The sequence below is a fragment of the Scyliorhinus torazame genome, chromosome 7, assembly GCF_047496885.1.
Source record: "Scyliorhinus torazame isolate Kashiwa2021f chromosome 7, sScyTor2.1, whole genome shotgun sequence".
NCBI classification, from domain to species: Eukaryota; Metazoa; Chordata; class Chondrichthyes; order Carcharhiniformes; family Scyliorhinidae; genus Scyliorhinus; species Scyliorhinus torazame.
The window spans coordinates 128,159,989-128,173,619 of record NC_092713.1 but is presented as its reverse complement, the minus strand read 5'-3'; the positions used below and the strand labels follow the sequence as shown (position 1 = coordinate 128,173,619).

The 13,631-nt window shown below is 50.4% G+C and overlaps 1 protein-coding gene across 1 annotated transcript in view; it reads right to left on the bottom strand.

Moving 5' to 3' along the window:
- Nucleotides 1–13,631, bottom strand: part of kcnt2a (potassium channel, subfamily T, member 2a) — a 939,304-nt gene that overhangs the window by 584,480 nt on the left and 341,193 nt on the right. Inside the window, exon 15 of the mRNA XM_072512908.1 lies at nucleotides 12,108–12,216. Within this exon, the coding sequence (XP_072369009.1) occupies nucleotides 12,108–12,216 (109 nt within the window). The remainder of the gene's footprint in view (nucleotides 1–12,107; nucleotides 12,217–13,631) is intronic.

The following is a 13,631-nucleotide window of genomic DNA, read 5'->3' as shown; positions in this document are numbered from 1 at the left end:
CGATGAGGACTGTCAGAGGATACAGCAGGATTTAGATTGTTTCGAGGCTTGGGCGGCGAGATGGCAGATGGAGTTTAATCCAGACAAATGTGAGGTAATGCATTTTGGAAGGTCTAATACAGGCAGGGAATATACAGTGAATGGTGGCACCCTCAAGAGTATTGACAGTCAGAGAGATCTTGGTATACAGGTCCACAGGTGGAGAAGGTAGTCAAGAAGGCATACGACATGCTTGCCTTCATTGGCCACGGCATTGAGTATAAAAATTGGCAAGTCATGTTGCAGCTGTATAGAACCATAGTTAGGCCACACTTGGAGTATTGTGTTCAATTCTGGTCGCCACACTACCAGAAGGATGTGGAGGCTTTAGAGAGGGTGCAGAAGAGATTTACCAGGATGTTGCTTGGTATGGAGGGCATTAGCTTTGAGGAGATGTTGAATAAACTTGGTTTGTTCTCACTGGAACGAAGGAGGTTGAGGGGCGACCTGATAGAGATCTACAAAATTATGAGGGGCATAGACAGAGTGGATAGTCAGAAACTTTTTCCCAGGTTAGAGGTGTCAATTACTAGAGAGCATAGGCTTAAGGTGTGAGGGGCAAGGTTTAGAGGAGATGTACGAGGTAAGTTTTTTAACACAGAGGGTAGTGGGTGCATCTTGACAAATACATGAATAGGATGGAAATAGAGGGATACGGACCCCGGAAGTGTATAAGATTTTAGTTTAGACAGGCAGCATGGTCGGCACAGGCTTGGAGGGCCGAAGGGCAATTTCCTGTACTGTACTTTTCTTTGTTCTTTGTTCTTTATCACTTGCTGCTTATGTTGATTGGCATGCAAGTTATCCTGTGTTATAGCCTCACGAGGTTGATACCTCATTTTTAGGTATCCCTGCTGCTGTTCCTGGCATGCCCTCCCACACTCTTCATTGATTCAGGGTTGATCCTCGGCCTGATGGTAGAGTGGGGGATATGCCGATACATGAGGTTACAGATTATGGTCGCATATAAATCCATGGCTTCTGATGGCCTCAGTTTTGAGTTGCCAGATCTGTTTGAAATCAAACCCATTTAGCACAGTGGTAATGCCACACTACACGAAGGAGGGTATCCATAATGTGAAGACGGGGCTTCATCTCCTGTGTGTGGTGGTCACGCCTACTGATACTCTCATGGACAGACGCATTTGCAACAGGTAGATTGATGAGGAAATAGTCAAGTAGATTTTTCCCCCTTGTTGGTTCCCTTGTGATCTACCACAGACCTAGTCCAGTAGCTGTATCAGTTAGGACTCAGCCAGCTGTGGTGTTACCGAGCCACTCATGGTGATGGACATTGAAATCCCCCACCAAGAGTACATTCTGTCATCTTTAGTGCTTCCTGCGATGTTCAACATGGAGGAATGCTGATTGATCATCTGGAATTGGGGGGGTGGGGGGGTAGTGGGCACGGTTGGCAGAGATAGGTAGTGATCAGCAGGAAGTTTCCTTGCCCATATTTGACACAATGCCATGGGATTTCACAGGGTCCAGTAATGGTGTTGAAAACTCCCAGGGCAGCTCCCTCCCGGCCGTACACCACTGTTCTTCCACTTTTGATGGGTCTGTCCTGTCATTGTGATAGGACATACCAGGGATGGTGACGGCAGTGTCTAGGACATTGCAGTTATGATTCTGTGAGTATAGGGCAGCACAGTGGCGCAGTGGTAGCACTGCAGTCTCACGGCGCTGAGGTCACAGGTTTGATCCCGGCTCTGGGTCACTGTCCGTGTGGAGTTTGTCCGTGTGGAGTTTGCACATTCTCCCCGTGTTTGTGTGGGTTTTGCCCCCACAACCCAAAGATGTGCAAGATAGGTGGATTGAACACGCTAAATTGCCCCTCAGTTGGAAAAAATGAATTGTGTACTCTAAATTTAAAAACAAAATGATTCTGTGAGTATGACTATATTGGGCAGTTGCTTGACTAGTCTGCGGGTCAACTCTCCCAATTTTGGCTCAAGGCCCCAGATCTTCATCAGGTCACAGGGCTGGGTTTGCCAATGTCGTTTCCAGTGCCATGGCAGTGTCTAAGATGTTGCTCCGACATACGAGCAGAAACTTAAGAGAGAAAACCCGGTTAAGAAGGTGGTACAATACTGGTCCGAGACAATATAAGAGCTGCTACGTGATTGCTGGGAGTCAGTGGACTAGTCCATATTCAAGAATTCAGTGGCAAACCGAAATGAGTATGCCACCACCGTCACAGACTTCACCAGCAAGTGTGTAGAGATTGCATGCCAAAGAAGCTAGTACATACATTCCTCAACCAGAAACCATGGTTTAATTGGGAGATTCACTCCCTACTGAAGGCCAGATCTGAGGCATTCAAGGCAGGTGACCCTGACCTAACACGAAATCCAGGTAGGACCTCCGCAAAGCCACCAGAGATGCTAAGAGACAATACCAGACTAAACAAGAGTCACAGACAAATGACACAGACACTCATCGGTTGTGGCAAGGCTTAAACAACGTAACGGGCTGCAACGCAAAGCTGAATAGAATATCCAGCAGCAGAGCACCCCTCCCCAATGAACTCAATGCATTCTATGCTCGTTTTGAGTAGGAAACCAACAAACTTTTGTCAACTGTCTCAGCAGGACTTCCGGTTGTGGCGATGCGGAGCTAAGTTGCACGTTCAGCAGCTCCCGCCTGAAACTGACTTTTGGGCTCTATTTAGGACCCTCAGCAGCATTTGTTCCCAGTGTAGGAAGGTGACAGTAATATTTCCCCGGCACTGTATGGATTGGACCAGGAGTGGAGAGTTGAAAAAAGTAGTTTTGGAGCAGCGAAAAGTGCGAGGGAGGGAAACCAAGATGGCGGCAGGTGGAGACCAGGCAGCGTGGGCGCAGTTGTCGCAGGAACAGCAGGAGTTTCTCTAGTGCTGCTTCACGGAATTGAAGGCAGAGCTGTTGGAGCCGATGAAGGCTTCGATAGACAAGCTGCCCGAAACCCAGAAGGCCCAAGGATTGGATTGGATTGGATTTGTTTACTGTCACGTGTACCGAGGTACAGGGAAAAATATTTTTCTGCGGGCAGCCCAACAGATCATTTAGTACATGAGAAGAAAAGGGAATAAAAGAAAATACATAATAGGGCAACACAACACAATGTAACTACATAAGCACTGGCATCGGATGAGGCATGCAGGGTGTAGTGTTAATTAAGTCAGTCCATAAGAGGGTCATTTAGGAGTCTGGTAACAGTGGGGAAGAAGCTGTTTTTGAGTCTGTTCATGCGTGTTCTCAGACTTCTGTATCTCCTGCCCGATGGAAGAAGTTGGAAGAGTGAGTAAGCCGGGTGGGAGGGATCTTTGATTATACTGCCCGCTTTCCCCAGGCAGCAGGAGGTGTAGATGGAGTCAATGGATGGGAGGCAGGCTTGTGTGATGGACTGGGTGGTGTTCACGACTCTCTGAAGTTTCTTGCAGTCCTGGGCTGAGCAGTTGCCATACCAGGCTGTGATGCAACCCGATAGGATGCTTTCTATGGTGCATCTGTAAAAGTTGGTAAGAGTCAATGTGGACATGCCGAATTTCCTTAGTTTCCTGAGAAAGTATAGGCGCTGTTGTGCTTTCTTGGTGGTAGCGTCGACGTGGGTGGACCAGGACAGATTTTTGGAGATGTGCACCCCGAGGAATTTGAAACTGCTAACCATCTCCACCTTGGCCCCGTTGATGCTGACAGGGGTGTGTACAGTACTTTGCTTCCTGAAGTCAATTACCAGCTCTTTAGTTTTGCTGGCATTGAAGGAGAGATTGTTGTCGCTACACCACTCAACTAGGTTCTCTATCTCCCTCCTGTATTCGGACTCATCGCTATTTGAGATCCGGCCCACTATGGTCGTATCGTCAGCAAACTTGTCGATGGCGTTGGAACCAAGTTTTGCCACGCAGTCGTGTGTGTACAGGGAGTAGAGTAGGGGGCTAAGTACGCAGCCTTGCGGGGCGCCGGTGTTGAGGACTATTGTGGAGGAGGTGTTGTTGTTCATTCTCACTGATCGTGGTGACCTTCGGCGGTGACTACTTCGGCGGTGATCCGGGAGGTGCGGCAAAAGGCCTCGGAGAACGAGGACAAGTTCTTGGGCCTGGCGGTGAAGGTAGAGGCGCACGAGGCGATGCATAAGAAATGGCAGGAGAAGTTCGAGGACATGGAGGATCGATCGAGGAAGAAGAACCTGCGGATTCTGGGTCTCCCGGAGGGAGTGGAGGGGTCGGATGTTGGAGCATACGTGGTCACGATGCTCAACACGTTGATGGGCGCGGGGGCCCTCCCGGGGCTCCTGGAGCTGGAGGGGGCCCACCGAGTCCTGGCGAGGAGGCCCAAGCCCAACGAGCCGCCGCGGGCGGTGCTGGTGCGGTTCGACCACTTCGTGGACAGGGAGTGTGTCCTAAGGTGGGCAAAGAAGGAGCGGAGAAGCAGGTGGGAGAATGCAGAGGTCCGGATATACCAGGACTGGAGCGCGTAGGTGGCCAAGAAGAGGGCAGGGTACAATTGGGCTAAGGCGGCTCTGCATCGGAAGGGGGTGAAACTTGGAATGTTGCAGCCGGCGCGACTGTGGGTCACTTTCAAGGACCGCCACCACTACTTCGGGACGCCGGAGGACGCGTGGACCTTTATTCAGGCCAAAAAGTTGGACTCGGATTGAGGGTCAGTTGCGAGGGGATGTCGAGAGGGGATTAATGTGATTGTCGTGTTTTTGGGGGGATGTTCTGTTTTGTTTGGTACTTTTCTTTATTGGGTGCTGGGTGGGGTAGGGTGAAATGGTTCATAGTGGGTGTTTCGTGAGAGTGTGGGCGTCGGTGGTTGGAAGAGGGGGCCCCATTGGGGGGAGGGGTGAGAGGAGGCCCGAGGTGGGGGAGCTGGGATCAGGCCGCGATAGGGAGCTGCGCCAGAGGGGGCGGGGCCGATTTGGTGGAAAACACGGGCTTTTTCCCGCGCTAGGGAAGGAAAGGGGCGGGGTTGGGGGTTGCTGGAGAGGAGCGCCCGCTGATGGACAGGAGGGGGGAGGGAGAGATTCTCACACTGGGGGGATCGATGGAGTGGCGGGAGCGGCTGGAGTCAGCAGGAGTCAGCTGACTTATGGGAGTGCTATGGGGGGAGCAATGCAGCTAGGGGGGGAACCTAGCTGCGGGGGGCGGCGGGCAGGGGGGGGGGGGCGGGTTGCTGCTGCATTGGCCAAAGGGGAGCTGGAGCCTGAAGAGAGAGTCGGGGCGGGGGTCTGCCGCTGGAGGGAACGGAGAGTGCGGGAGGCGCGGGCACGAGGCTGGCCTAGAAAGGGAGATAGCTAATCGATGGGGGGGGGGTCGCGGGCAGCCCCCTGATCCGGCTGATAACTCGGAATGTGAGAGGCCTGAACGGGCCGGTCAAGAGGGCCCGTGTGTTCGCGCACCTGAAGGGACTGAAGGCAGAAGTGGTCATGCTCCAGGAGATGCATTTGAGGGTGGCAGACTAAGTTAGGCTGAGAAAGGGGTGGGTGGGGCAGGTTTTCCATTTGGGGTTGGACGCAAAGAATCGAGGGGTGGCGATTTTGGTGGGGAAGCAGGTGTCGTTTGAGGCGCTGAGCATCGTGGCAGACAATGGAGGTAGGTACGTGATGGTGAGTGGTAAGCTGCAGGGGGTGTGGGTGGTCTTGGTGAATGTGTATGCCCCGAATTGGGGCGATGCCGGATTTATGCAGCGTATGTTGTGCCGGATTCCGGACCTGGAGGCAGGGGGCTTGATAATGGGGGGGGGACTTTAATACGGTATTGGATCCAGCATTGGACCACTCTAGGTCCAGGACGGGTAAGAGGCCGGCGGCGGTTAAGGTGTTGAGGGGAACCAGATGGGAGGAGTGGACCCATGGAAGTTTGTTAGGCCGGGGGCCAGGGAATTCTCTTTCTTTTCCCACGTCCATAAAGCCTACTCCCGGATTGACTTCTTCGTTTTGAGCAGGGCGCTGATCCCGAGGGTGGAGGACATGGAGTATTTGGCGATAGCCATCTCAGACCATGCCCCGCACTGGGTGGAGCTCGAGCTAGGGGAGGAGAGGGACCAACGCCCGCTGTGGCGCCTGGAAGTCGGTTTGCTGGCGGATGAGGAGGTGAGCGGGCGGATCCGGGGGTGCATTGAAAGATACCTAGAGGTTAACGATAATGGGGTGGTGCAGGTAGGGGTGGTCTGGGAGGCTCTGAAGGCGGTGATTAGGGGAGAGCTAATCTCCACTAGGGCCCACAAGGAAGGGAAGGAGAGGAGAGAGAGGGAGTGGTTGGTGGGGGAGATCTTAAGGGTAGATAGGAGGTATGCAGAGGTCCCCGAGGAGGGACTACTCAAGGAGCGACAAAGCCTCCAGGCTGAGTTCGACCTGTTGACTACCAAGAAGGCGGAGGTGCAGTGGAGGAAGGTGCAAGGGGCAGTGGATGAATATGGTGAGAAGGCTAGCCGGATGCTGGCACACCAACTTCAGAAGCTGGAGGCAGCGAGGGAGATTGGGGGAGTTAGGGATAAAGGGGGGAACACGGTGCGGAGTGCGGTGGGAATAAATGGAGTATTTAGCGACTTCTATGAGGGCTGTATAGGTCTGAGCCCCCAACGGAGGAGGGGGGGTTGCGTCGTTTTCTGGACCAGCTGAGGTTCCTGAGGGTAGAGGAGGGGCAGGTGGCGGGGCTTGGGGCACTGGTAGGGTTGGAGGAGCTGACTAAGGGGCTGGGGAGTATGCAGGCGGGGAAGGCACCGGGGCCAGATGGGTTCCCGGTGGAATTTTACAGGAAGTATATGGACCTGTTGGGCCCACTACTAGTGAGGACTTTCAGTGAGGCAAGGGAGGAGGGGGTCCTACCCCCGACGATGTCCAGGGCGCTGATCTATCTGATCTTGAAGCGGAACAAGGACCCTTTACAGTGTGGGTCGTATAGGCCAATCTCGCTCCTCAAAATGGATGCGAAGCTGTTAGCGAAGGTGTTGGCTACCAGAATTGAGGACTGTGTCCCGGGGGTGATCCCCGAGGACCAGACGGGTTTCGTGAAGGGAAGGCAGCTAAACACCAATGTGCGGACCCTCCTAAATGTAATCATGATGCCTGCAGTGGAGGGGGAAGCGGAGATAGTGGCGGCTCTGGATGCGGAGAAGGCCTTCGATAGGGTGGAGTGGGGGTACCTGTGGGAAGCGTTGAGGAGGTTCGGGTTCGGGGAGGGGTTCGTTAATTGGGTTAGGTTACTGTACAAAGACCTGGTGGCGAGTGTGGCCACAAATCGGAGGAGGTCGGAATACTTTTGGCTGTACCGGGGGACGAGGCAGGGGTGCCCCCTATCCCCCCTGCTATTTGCGTTGGCAATTGAGCCTTTGGCGATGGCTTTGAGGGAGTCCAAGAACTGGAGGGGGCTGGTGCGAGGGGGGGGGGGGGGGGGGGGGGGGGGGGGGAGGAACATCGGGTATCGCTGTATGCCGACGACTTGTTACTGTATGTGGCGGACCGGGTGGGGGGGATGCCAGAGGTGATACGGATCCTCAGGGAGTTTGGAGACTTTTCCGGGTATAAGCTCAACATGGGGAAGAGTGAGCTATTCGTGATATACCCAGGGGACCAGAGAAGGGGGATAGACGAGCTTCCACTGAAGAGGGTGTAAAGGAGTTTTCGGTACCTCGGGATCCAGGTGGCCAGGAGCTGGGGGGCCCGACACAAGCTCAACTTGACGAGGCTGGTGGAGCAGATGGAGGAGGAGTTTAAAAAGTGGGATATGCTGCCACACTCCCTGGCAGGTAGGATACAGTCGGTGAAGATGACGGTGCTCCCAAGGTTCCTTTTTATATTCCAGTGCCTCCCCATCCTGATCCTCAAGGCCTTTTTTAAGCGGGTAAGAAGGATCATCATGGGATTCGTGTGGGCGAAAAAGACCCCAAGGGTGAGAAGGGTATTTCTGGAATGGAGCAGGGATAGAGGAGGGCGAGCGTTGCCTAATCTGTGTGGGTACTACTGGGCTGCCAATGTGGCGATGATACGTAATGGAGGGGGAGGGGGCGTCGTGGAAGAGGCTGGAGATGGCGTCCTGTGCGGCCACGAGCCTGGGAGCGCTGGTGACGGCACCGCTGCCCCTCCCACCAACAAGGTACACCACAAGTCCAGTGGTGGCGACGACCCTCAAAATTTGAGGGCAGTGGAGACGTCACAGTGGGGATGCAGAGGCTTCGGTGTGGTCCCCGGTCCGAGAGAACCATCAGTTTGTCCCGGGGAGAATGGATGGGGGTTTCCTGAGCTGGCACAGGACAGGTATGAGAAGGATGGGGGACCTGTTTATAGATGGGACGTTTGCGAGCCTTGGGGCGTTGGAGGAAAAATTTGGGCTCCCACCTGGAAATGCCTTCAGGTACATGCAGGTAAGGGCGTTTGTAAGGAGGCAGGTGAGGAAATTTCCGCTGCTGCCAGCACATAGGATCCAGAATAGGGTGCTCTCGGGGGTGTGGGTTGGAGAAGGCAAGGTCTCGCCAGGAAATGCAGGAGGAGGAGGAGGCCTCGGTGGAGGAGCTGAAAGGTAAATGGGAGGAGGAGCTGGGGGTGGAGATAGACGAGGGTATGTGGGCGGATGACCTGGGTAGGGTAAATTCTTCCTCCTCTTGCGCCAGGCTTTGCCTGATACAATTTAAGGTTCTTCACAGGGTGCACATGACTGGGGCAAGGCTGAGTCAGTTTTTTGGAGTAGAGGACAGGTGTGTGAGGTGTTCGGGGAGCCCAGCAAATCACGCCCACATGTTTTGGGCGTGCCCAGCACTGGATGAGTTCTGGAGGGGCGTTGCGAGGACGGTGTCTAAGGTGGTAAACACCCGGGTTAAGCCGAGTTGGGGGCTCGCACTATTTGGGGTGTCGGACGAGCCGGGAGTGCAGGAGGCGAAAGAGGCCAGTATTCTGGCCTTTGCGTCCCTGGTAGCCCGGCGGAGGATTCTGCTACAGTGGAAGGATGCGAGGCCCCCGAGCGTGGAAGCCTGGATCAGCGACATGGCAGGGTTCATTAAATTGGAGAGGGTAAAATTTGCCTTAAGAGGATCTGTGCAAGGGTTCTTCAGGCAGTGGCAACCGTTCCCAGACTTTCTAGCGGAGCGTTAGGAGGTGGACAGCAGCAGCAACCCTGGGGAGGGGGTGGGGTACTTTGTGTTTACTACTGTGTTTATCATCGTTCAATGGGGGGCTTGTATATTGGATGAATACGTGACATCGTGACACAGCTATAAGATGTTTATTTATGTGTTCTTTGTTTTGTTTTTATTTCTGTAAGGGGGGGGAGGTTATTGAAAATATGTTAAAAATTTGAATAAAAATATTTTTTTAAAACTTCCTCAGCAGTCTCAGACACACGAATACCAACCGTCACAGCTTTCGAAATCAGATCGGCCTTCTTGAAAATGAACCCTCAGAAAGCAAAAGGTCCCGATGAAGTCCCTGGTCGTGCACTCAGATCCTGCTTGGACCAACTGGCGGGTGTGTTTGCAGATATCTTCAACCTCTCCCTACTCTGTTCTGAGGTTCCCACCTACTTCAAGAAGACCACCATCATACCGGTGCCAAAGAAGAACCAGGCAACGTGCCTCAAAGACTACCATCCGATAGCCTTGACATCTATCATCACTAAGTGCTTCGAAAGGTTGGTCATGAGACACATCAACTCCATACTCCGAGAATGCCTTGATCCACTGCAATTCGCATGTCGCCACAACCGGTCCACAGCAGAAGCCATCTTCCTAGCCCTACACTCAACCCTGGATCATCTCGACAACAAGGACTCCTACGTCAAACTCCTATTCATTGACTACAGCTCCACCTTCAACATCATAATCCCAGCCAAGCTCATATCAAAATTCCAAAACCTAGGACTTGGCTCCTCCCTCTGCAACTGAATCCTCGACTTCCTGATCCATAGACCACAATCAGTAAGAATAAACAACAACATGTACTCCACAATAGTCCTCAATACCGGGTTTCCGCAAGGACCCCTACTATACTCCCTATATACACAAGACTGTGTGGCAAAATCCAACTCCATCTACAAGTTTGCTAATGACACGACCGTAGTGGGTCGGATCTCGAACAACGATGAGTCAGAGTACAGGAGGGAGATAGAGAACCTAGTGGCGTGGTTTAAGGACAACAATCTCTCCTTCAACGTCAGCAATACTGAGGAGCTGGTCATTGACTTCAGGAAGCAAAGAATCGTGTACACCCCATTTGCAGCAATGGTGCCGATGTGGAGTAGTTGACAGTTTCACATTTCTGGGTGTGCACATCACCAACAATCTGTCCTGGTCCACCCTCAGCGACACTAGGACCAAGAAAGCACAACAGCGCCTATACCGCCTCAGGAAACTAAAGAAATTCAGCATTGACTCTTACCAATTTTTCCAGCTGCACCATAGAAAGCATCCTATCTGGCTGCATCACAGTCTGGTATGGCAACTGCTCTGCCCAAGAAACTACAGAGAGTCATGAACACCACCCAGTCCATCACACAAACCCGCCTCCCATCCATTGACTGTCCACATCTCCCGCTACCTTGGAAAAGCGGGCAATATAATCAAAGACCCCTCCCATCCGGTTATTCACTCTTTCAACCTTTTTATCGAGCAGAAGATACAAACATCTGAGAACATGCACTAACAGGTTCTTCCCCTCTTACCAGATTCCTGAATGACCCTCTTATGGACTGAACTGATCTCTTCACACATCTTCTCTACTTAGTAGTACTGCACTCGGTATGCTTCACCCGATGCCTATGTCCATGTATTTACATTTTGTATTTATGTATATCCTATGTTTTTTTATGTATAGAATGATCTGTCTGGACTGTACGCAGAACAATACTTTTCACTGTACCTCGGTACACGTGACCATGAATCAAATCCAATCCAATTGATGTTGGATGATCGGTCTGGTTTCATTTCTCTTTGAAGGCATTGTAGCAGTCTTGATACAACTAAGTGGTTTGCTAACCATTTCATGCTGCATGTAGGTCAGATCACGAAAGGGCGGCAGATTTGCTTCCCTAAATGACATTAGTGAACCAGGTGGGCATTTACGATAATTGGCAACGGTTTCATGCTCACTATGACTGACCCTAACTTTTTAATACCAGATTTATTAACCAATTTCAAATGCCACAGGCTGCCATTGTGGGTTTCAGACACATGCCCCCAGAACATTAGCCTGGGCCCCTGGGTTACTAGTCCGGTGGCATTGCTCCTGTCATGTGAGAGTACGTTTAAGAAATGGGTGTTTATAAATGGGTGTGTATATAAATATCTGTAGTGAGATTACCTTTAAGAAATGGGTGTTTATTACTGCAGTGATGTCAGAGAGTGGGTGGAGCTCGGCTGTCTGTCAGCTTTTTACTTTCGCTTTAGGCTTTTTGCTGCAGGGTGGGTTTGGTTTCATTTTAGTTTTGGAGAAGCTGCAACCACAGCAGGATGTGTATGAATCTCTGCAAGATTATGAATGTTCATTTGCTGATTTCAATGTTGAAACTGCTCTCAATAGTGAATTTAAACCTGATCTTGGTGTTAAAAGGGTCTTTTGTCTTCTGAATGTTGTTTGGAATTTATTAAGGATTACTTAGTGTTGTATTCTTTGGGGTGAGTATTTGAATTGATGGTTGCTAAGATGTTCACTGTATGTTTTAAAAAGGTTAACTTGAGTTCATAGAATAGACATTGTTTTGCTTTAAAAAATACTTTTCCATTTCTGCTGTACCACACCTGTAGAGTGGGCTGTGTGCTCCCCATACCACAATCTATTAAAAGTTGTGGGTCAGGTGAACTCCATGATACACTTTGGGGTTCTCTAAACCCTGGCTGATAACACTACTATGCCACCAGCTCCCCATTTATGTCACATCTCCCATTCAAAGTTAGTTGCAGTAATTTGAAATTGTATCATAACTGAAGATAGTGCACACTATGTCAATGTCCAGCAATAAATCTACAGTAAAACCTTTATTTCTGTAACTGAAAAAGTAAAGAAAAATATAGTTACTGAATCAAGAGCATTAACTTAACTGGCAGAATTAGTATATTTGTAACAACTTAAAATTTCCATTTCTCGACAGAAATTACCTGCAAATTTGACATGGAACTTATTCTCAGGTTTCAGTATCTGAACGTAGAGGGGACACTTTGGTGCAAAGTCTTTGACAGCCCATGCCCTCAGAATGGTTTGGTGATCCTGGGTTAAACAAAATTACAACAAAAATAAGGTCTTCTTCAGTGTTGTGAACAGAGATAGGAAGATGAAATGAAAGACAATTACTGGATGATGAAGGTGATGAAACCAATAACAAGTTAAACACACACACAATCGCCAGACACACACACTTAATTGTTTTTGTTGGGAGTCTGAAAGAACAAAAGAACAAAGAACAAAGTCTGTTGCTTATTACTCTGGGATATTGGAACCATACCAATATATTGATGTGGAAAGTAACCAGTGAAAGAGAAGTAATGCAGGTTTTAAATAAACACGTCTTCCAAAATTCCACTTGATTAACTTTGAATGGGCGACTATCAAGAGAGTAAGTTAATTTGTGCTCATGGCAACCAAACGGTAAATTGGCTTGGGGAGCCAATACGGTTATTTTTGTTGCACCCCTTGCTTATGTTCTAACATATATAAGACATTCAGAAATTTATGAGCTTGACGTCTATGAAAAAGCTTAGAATGGTGTTAAGAGCTGATCTCTTGTTTCGAAATCAGTATATGACACCAGCATCTCCCCATCTGCTGGGGGGACAAAACTCAAGGAGTCACGATTCTGAAAATATAGTGTAAATGAATAAATCTTGTCAAGATGGATAAGGAAGAGGTGAGAAGTGGGGAAAAAAAAATTCCTGCAATGGCCTTCTGGCACAACAGATCCAAATTATTTAACATTTGTCAATGCTGCAACAGGGAACAAGTATCTAGTTTGGAAAACAATTTGATTTTGTGTTTCTGATATGCTGCTGCTAAAGATCATGGAGCTGGACTGAAAGCTACCTTCATGGTCTTGACATTTTGGCCAGGAATCGCTGTTCCCCACCGCTAAGATTGGGAATCCAAATTGGGCGGAGAATCCCGTAGCGACAAAATCGGGCTTCATGCCGGGCAACAAACTGGTCACAATTCTCCACACCCACCCCACCAGCCAAAGTGGGTTTCCCGGCGGACCAGCAGGGCTTCTCGCCTGGCTTAGTGGCGCAATGCAATTAGCTAATTTGAACTATTTTACATGTTATTGAAGGGCAGGATGCCCAATTCACTTGCCAGTTGGGATTCTCTGCACCCCCCCCCCCCCCCCCAGCTGAGAGTCCCGCTGGTGTGAACTGGTGCAAATATTGCGGAACGTGGATGGTGGCTTGCAGTCAAAGGGGTGGCAAAATGGTAAGTACCCTCTGAACAACTGCTGCCAGGGTGCTGAGGGAGGTCTTTCCTGGCAGGTGGGGATCGGGGGAGCTTGTGCTGGGCTCAGGTAGTGGGCCTTCTCAGGGATGGGGCTACTTTGGCTGCTCTCCCCATCTGCAGCCTTTAAACCCATTAACAGTCACTCAGTATGTACAAAATAACATTTGCCCATAATTCAGTGAAAATGTTCTTGTCTGTAG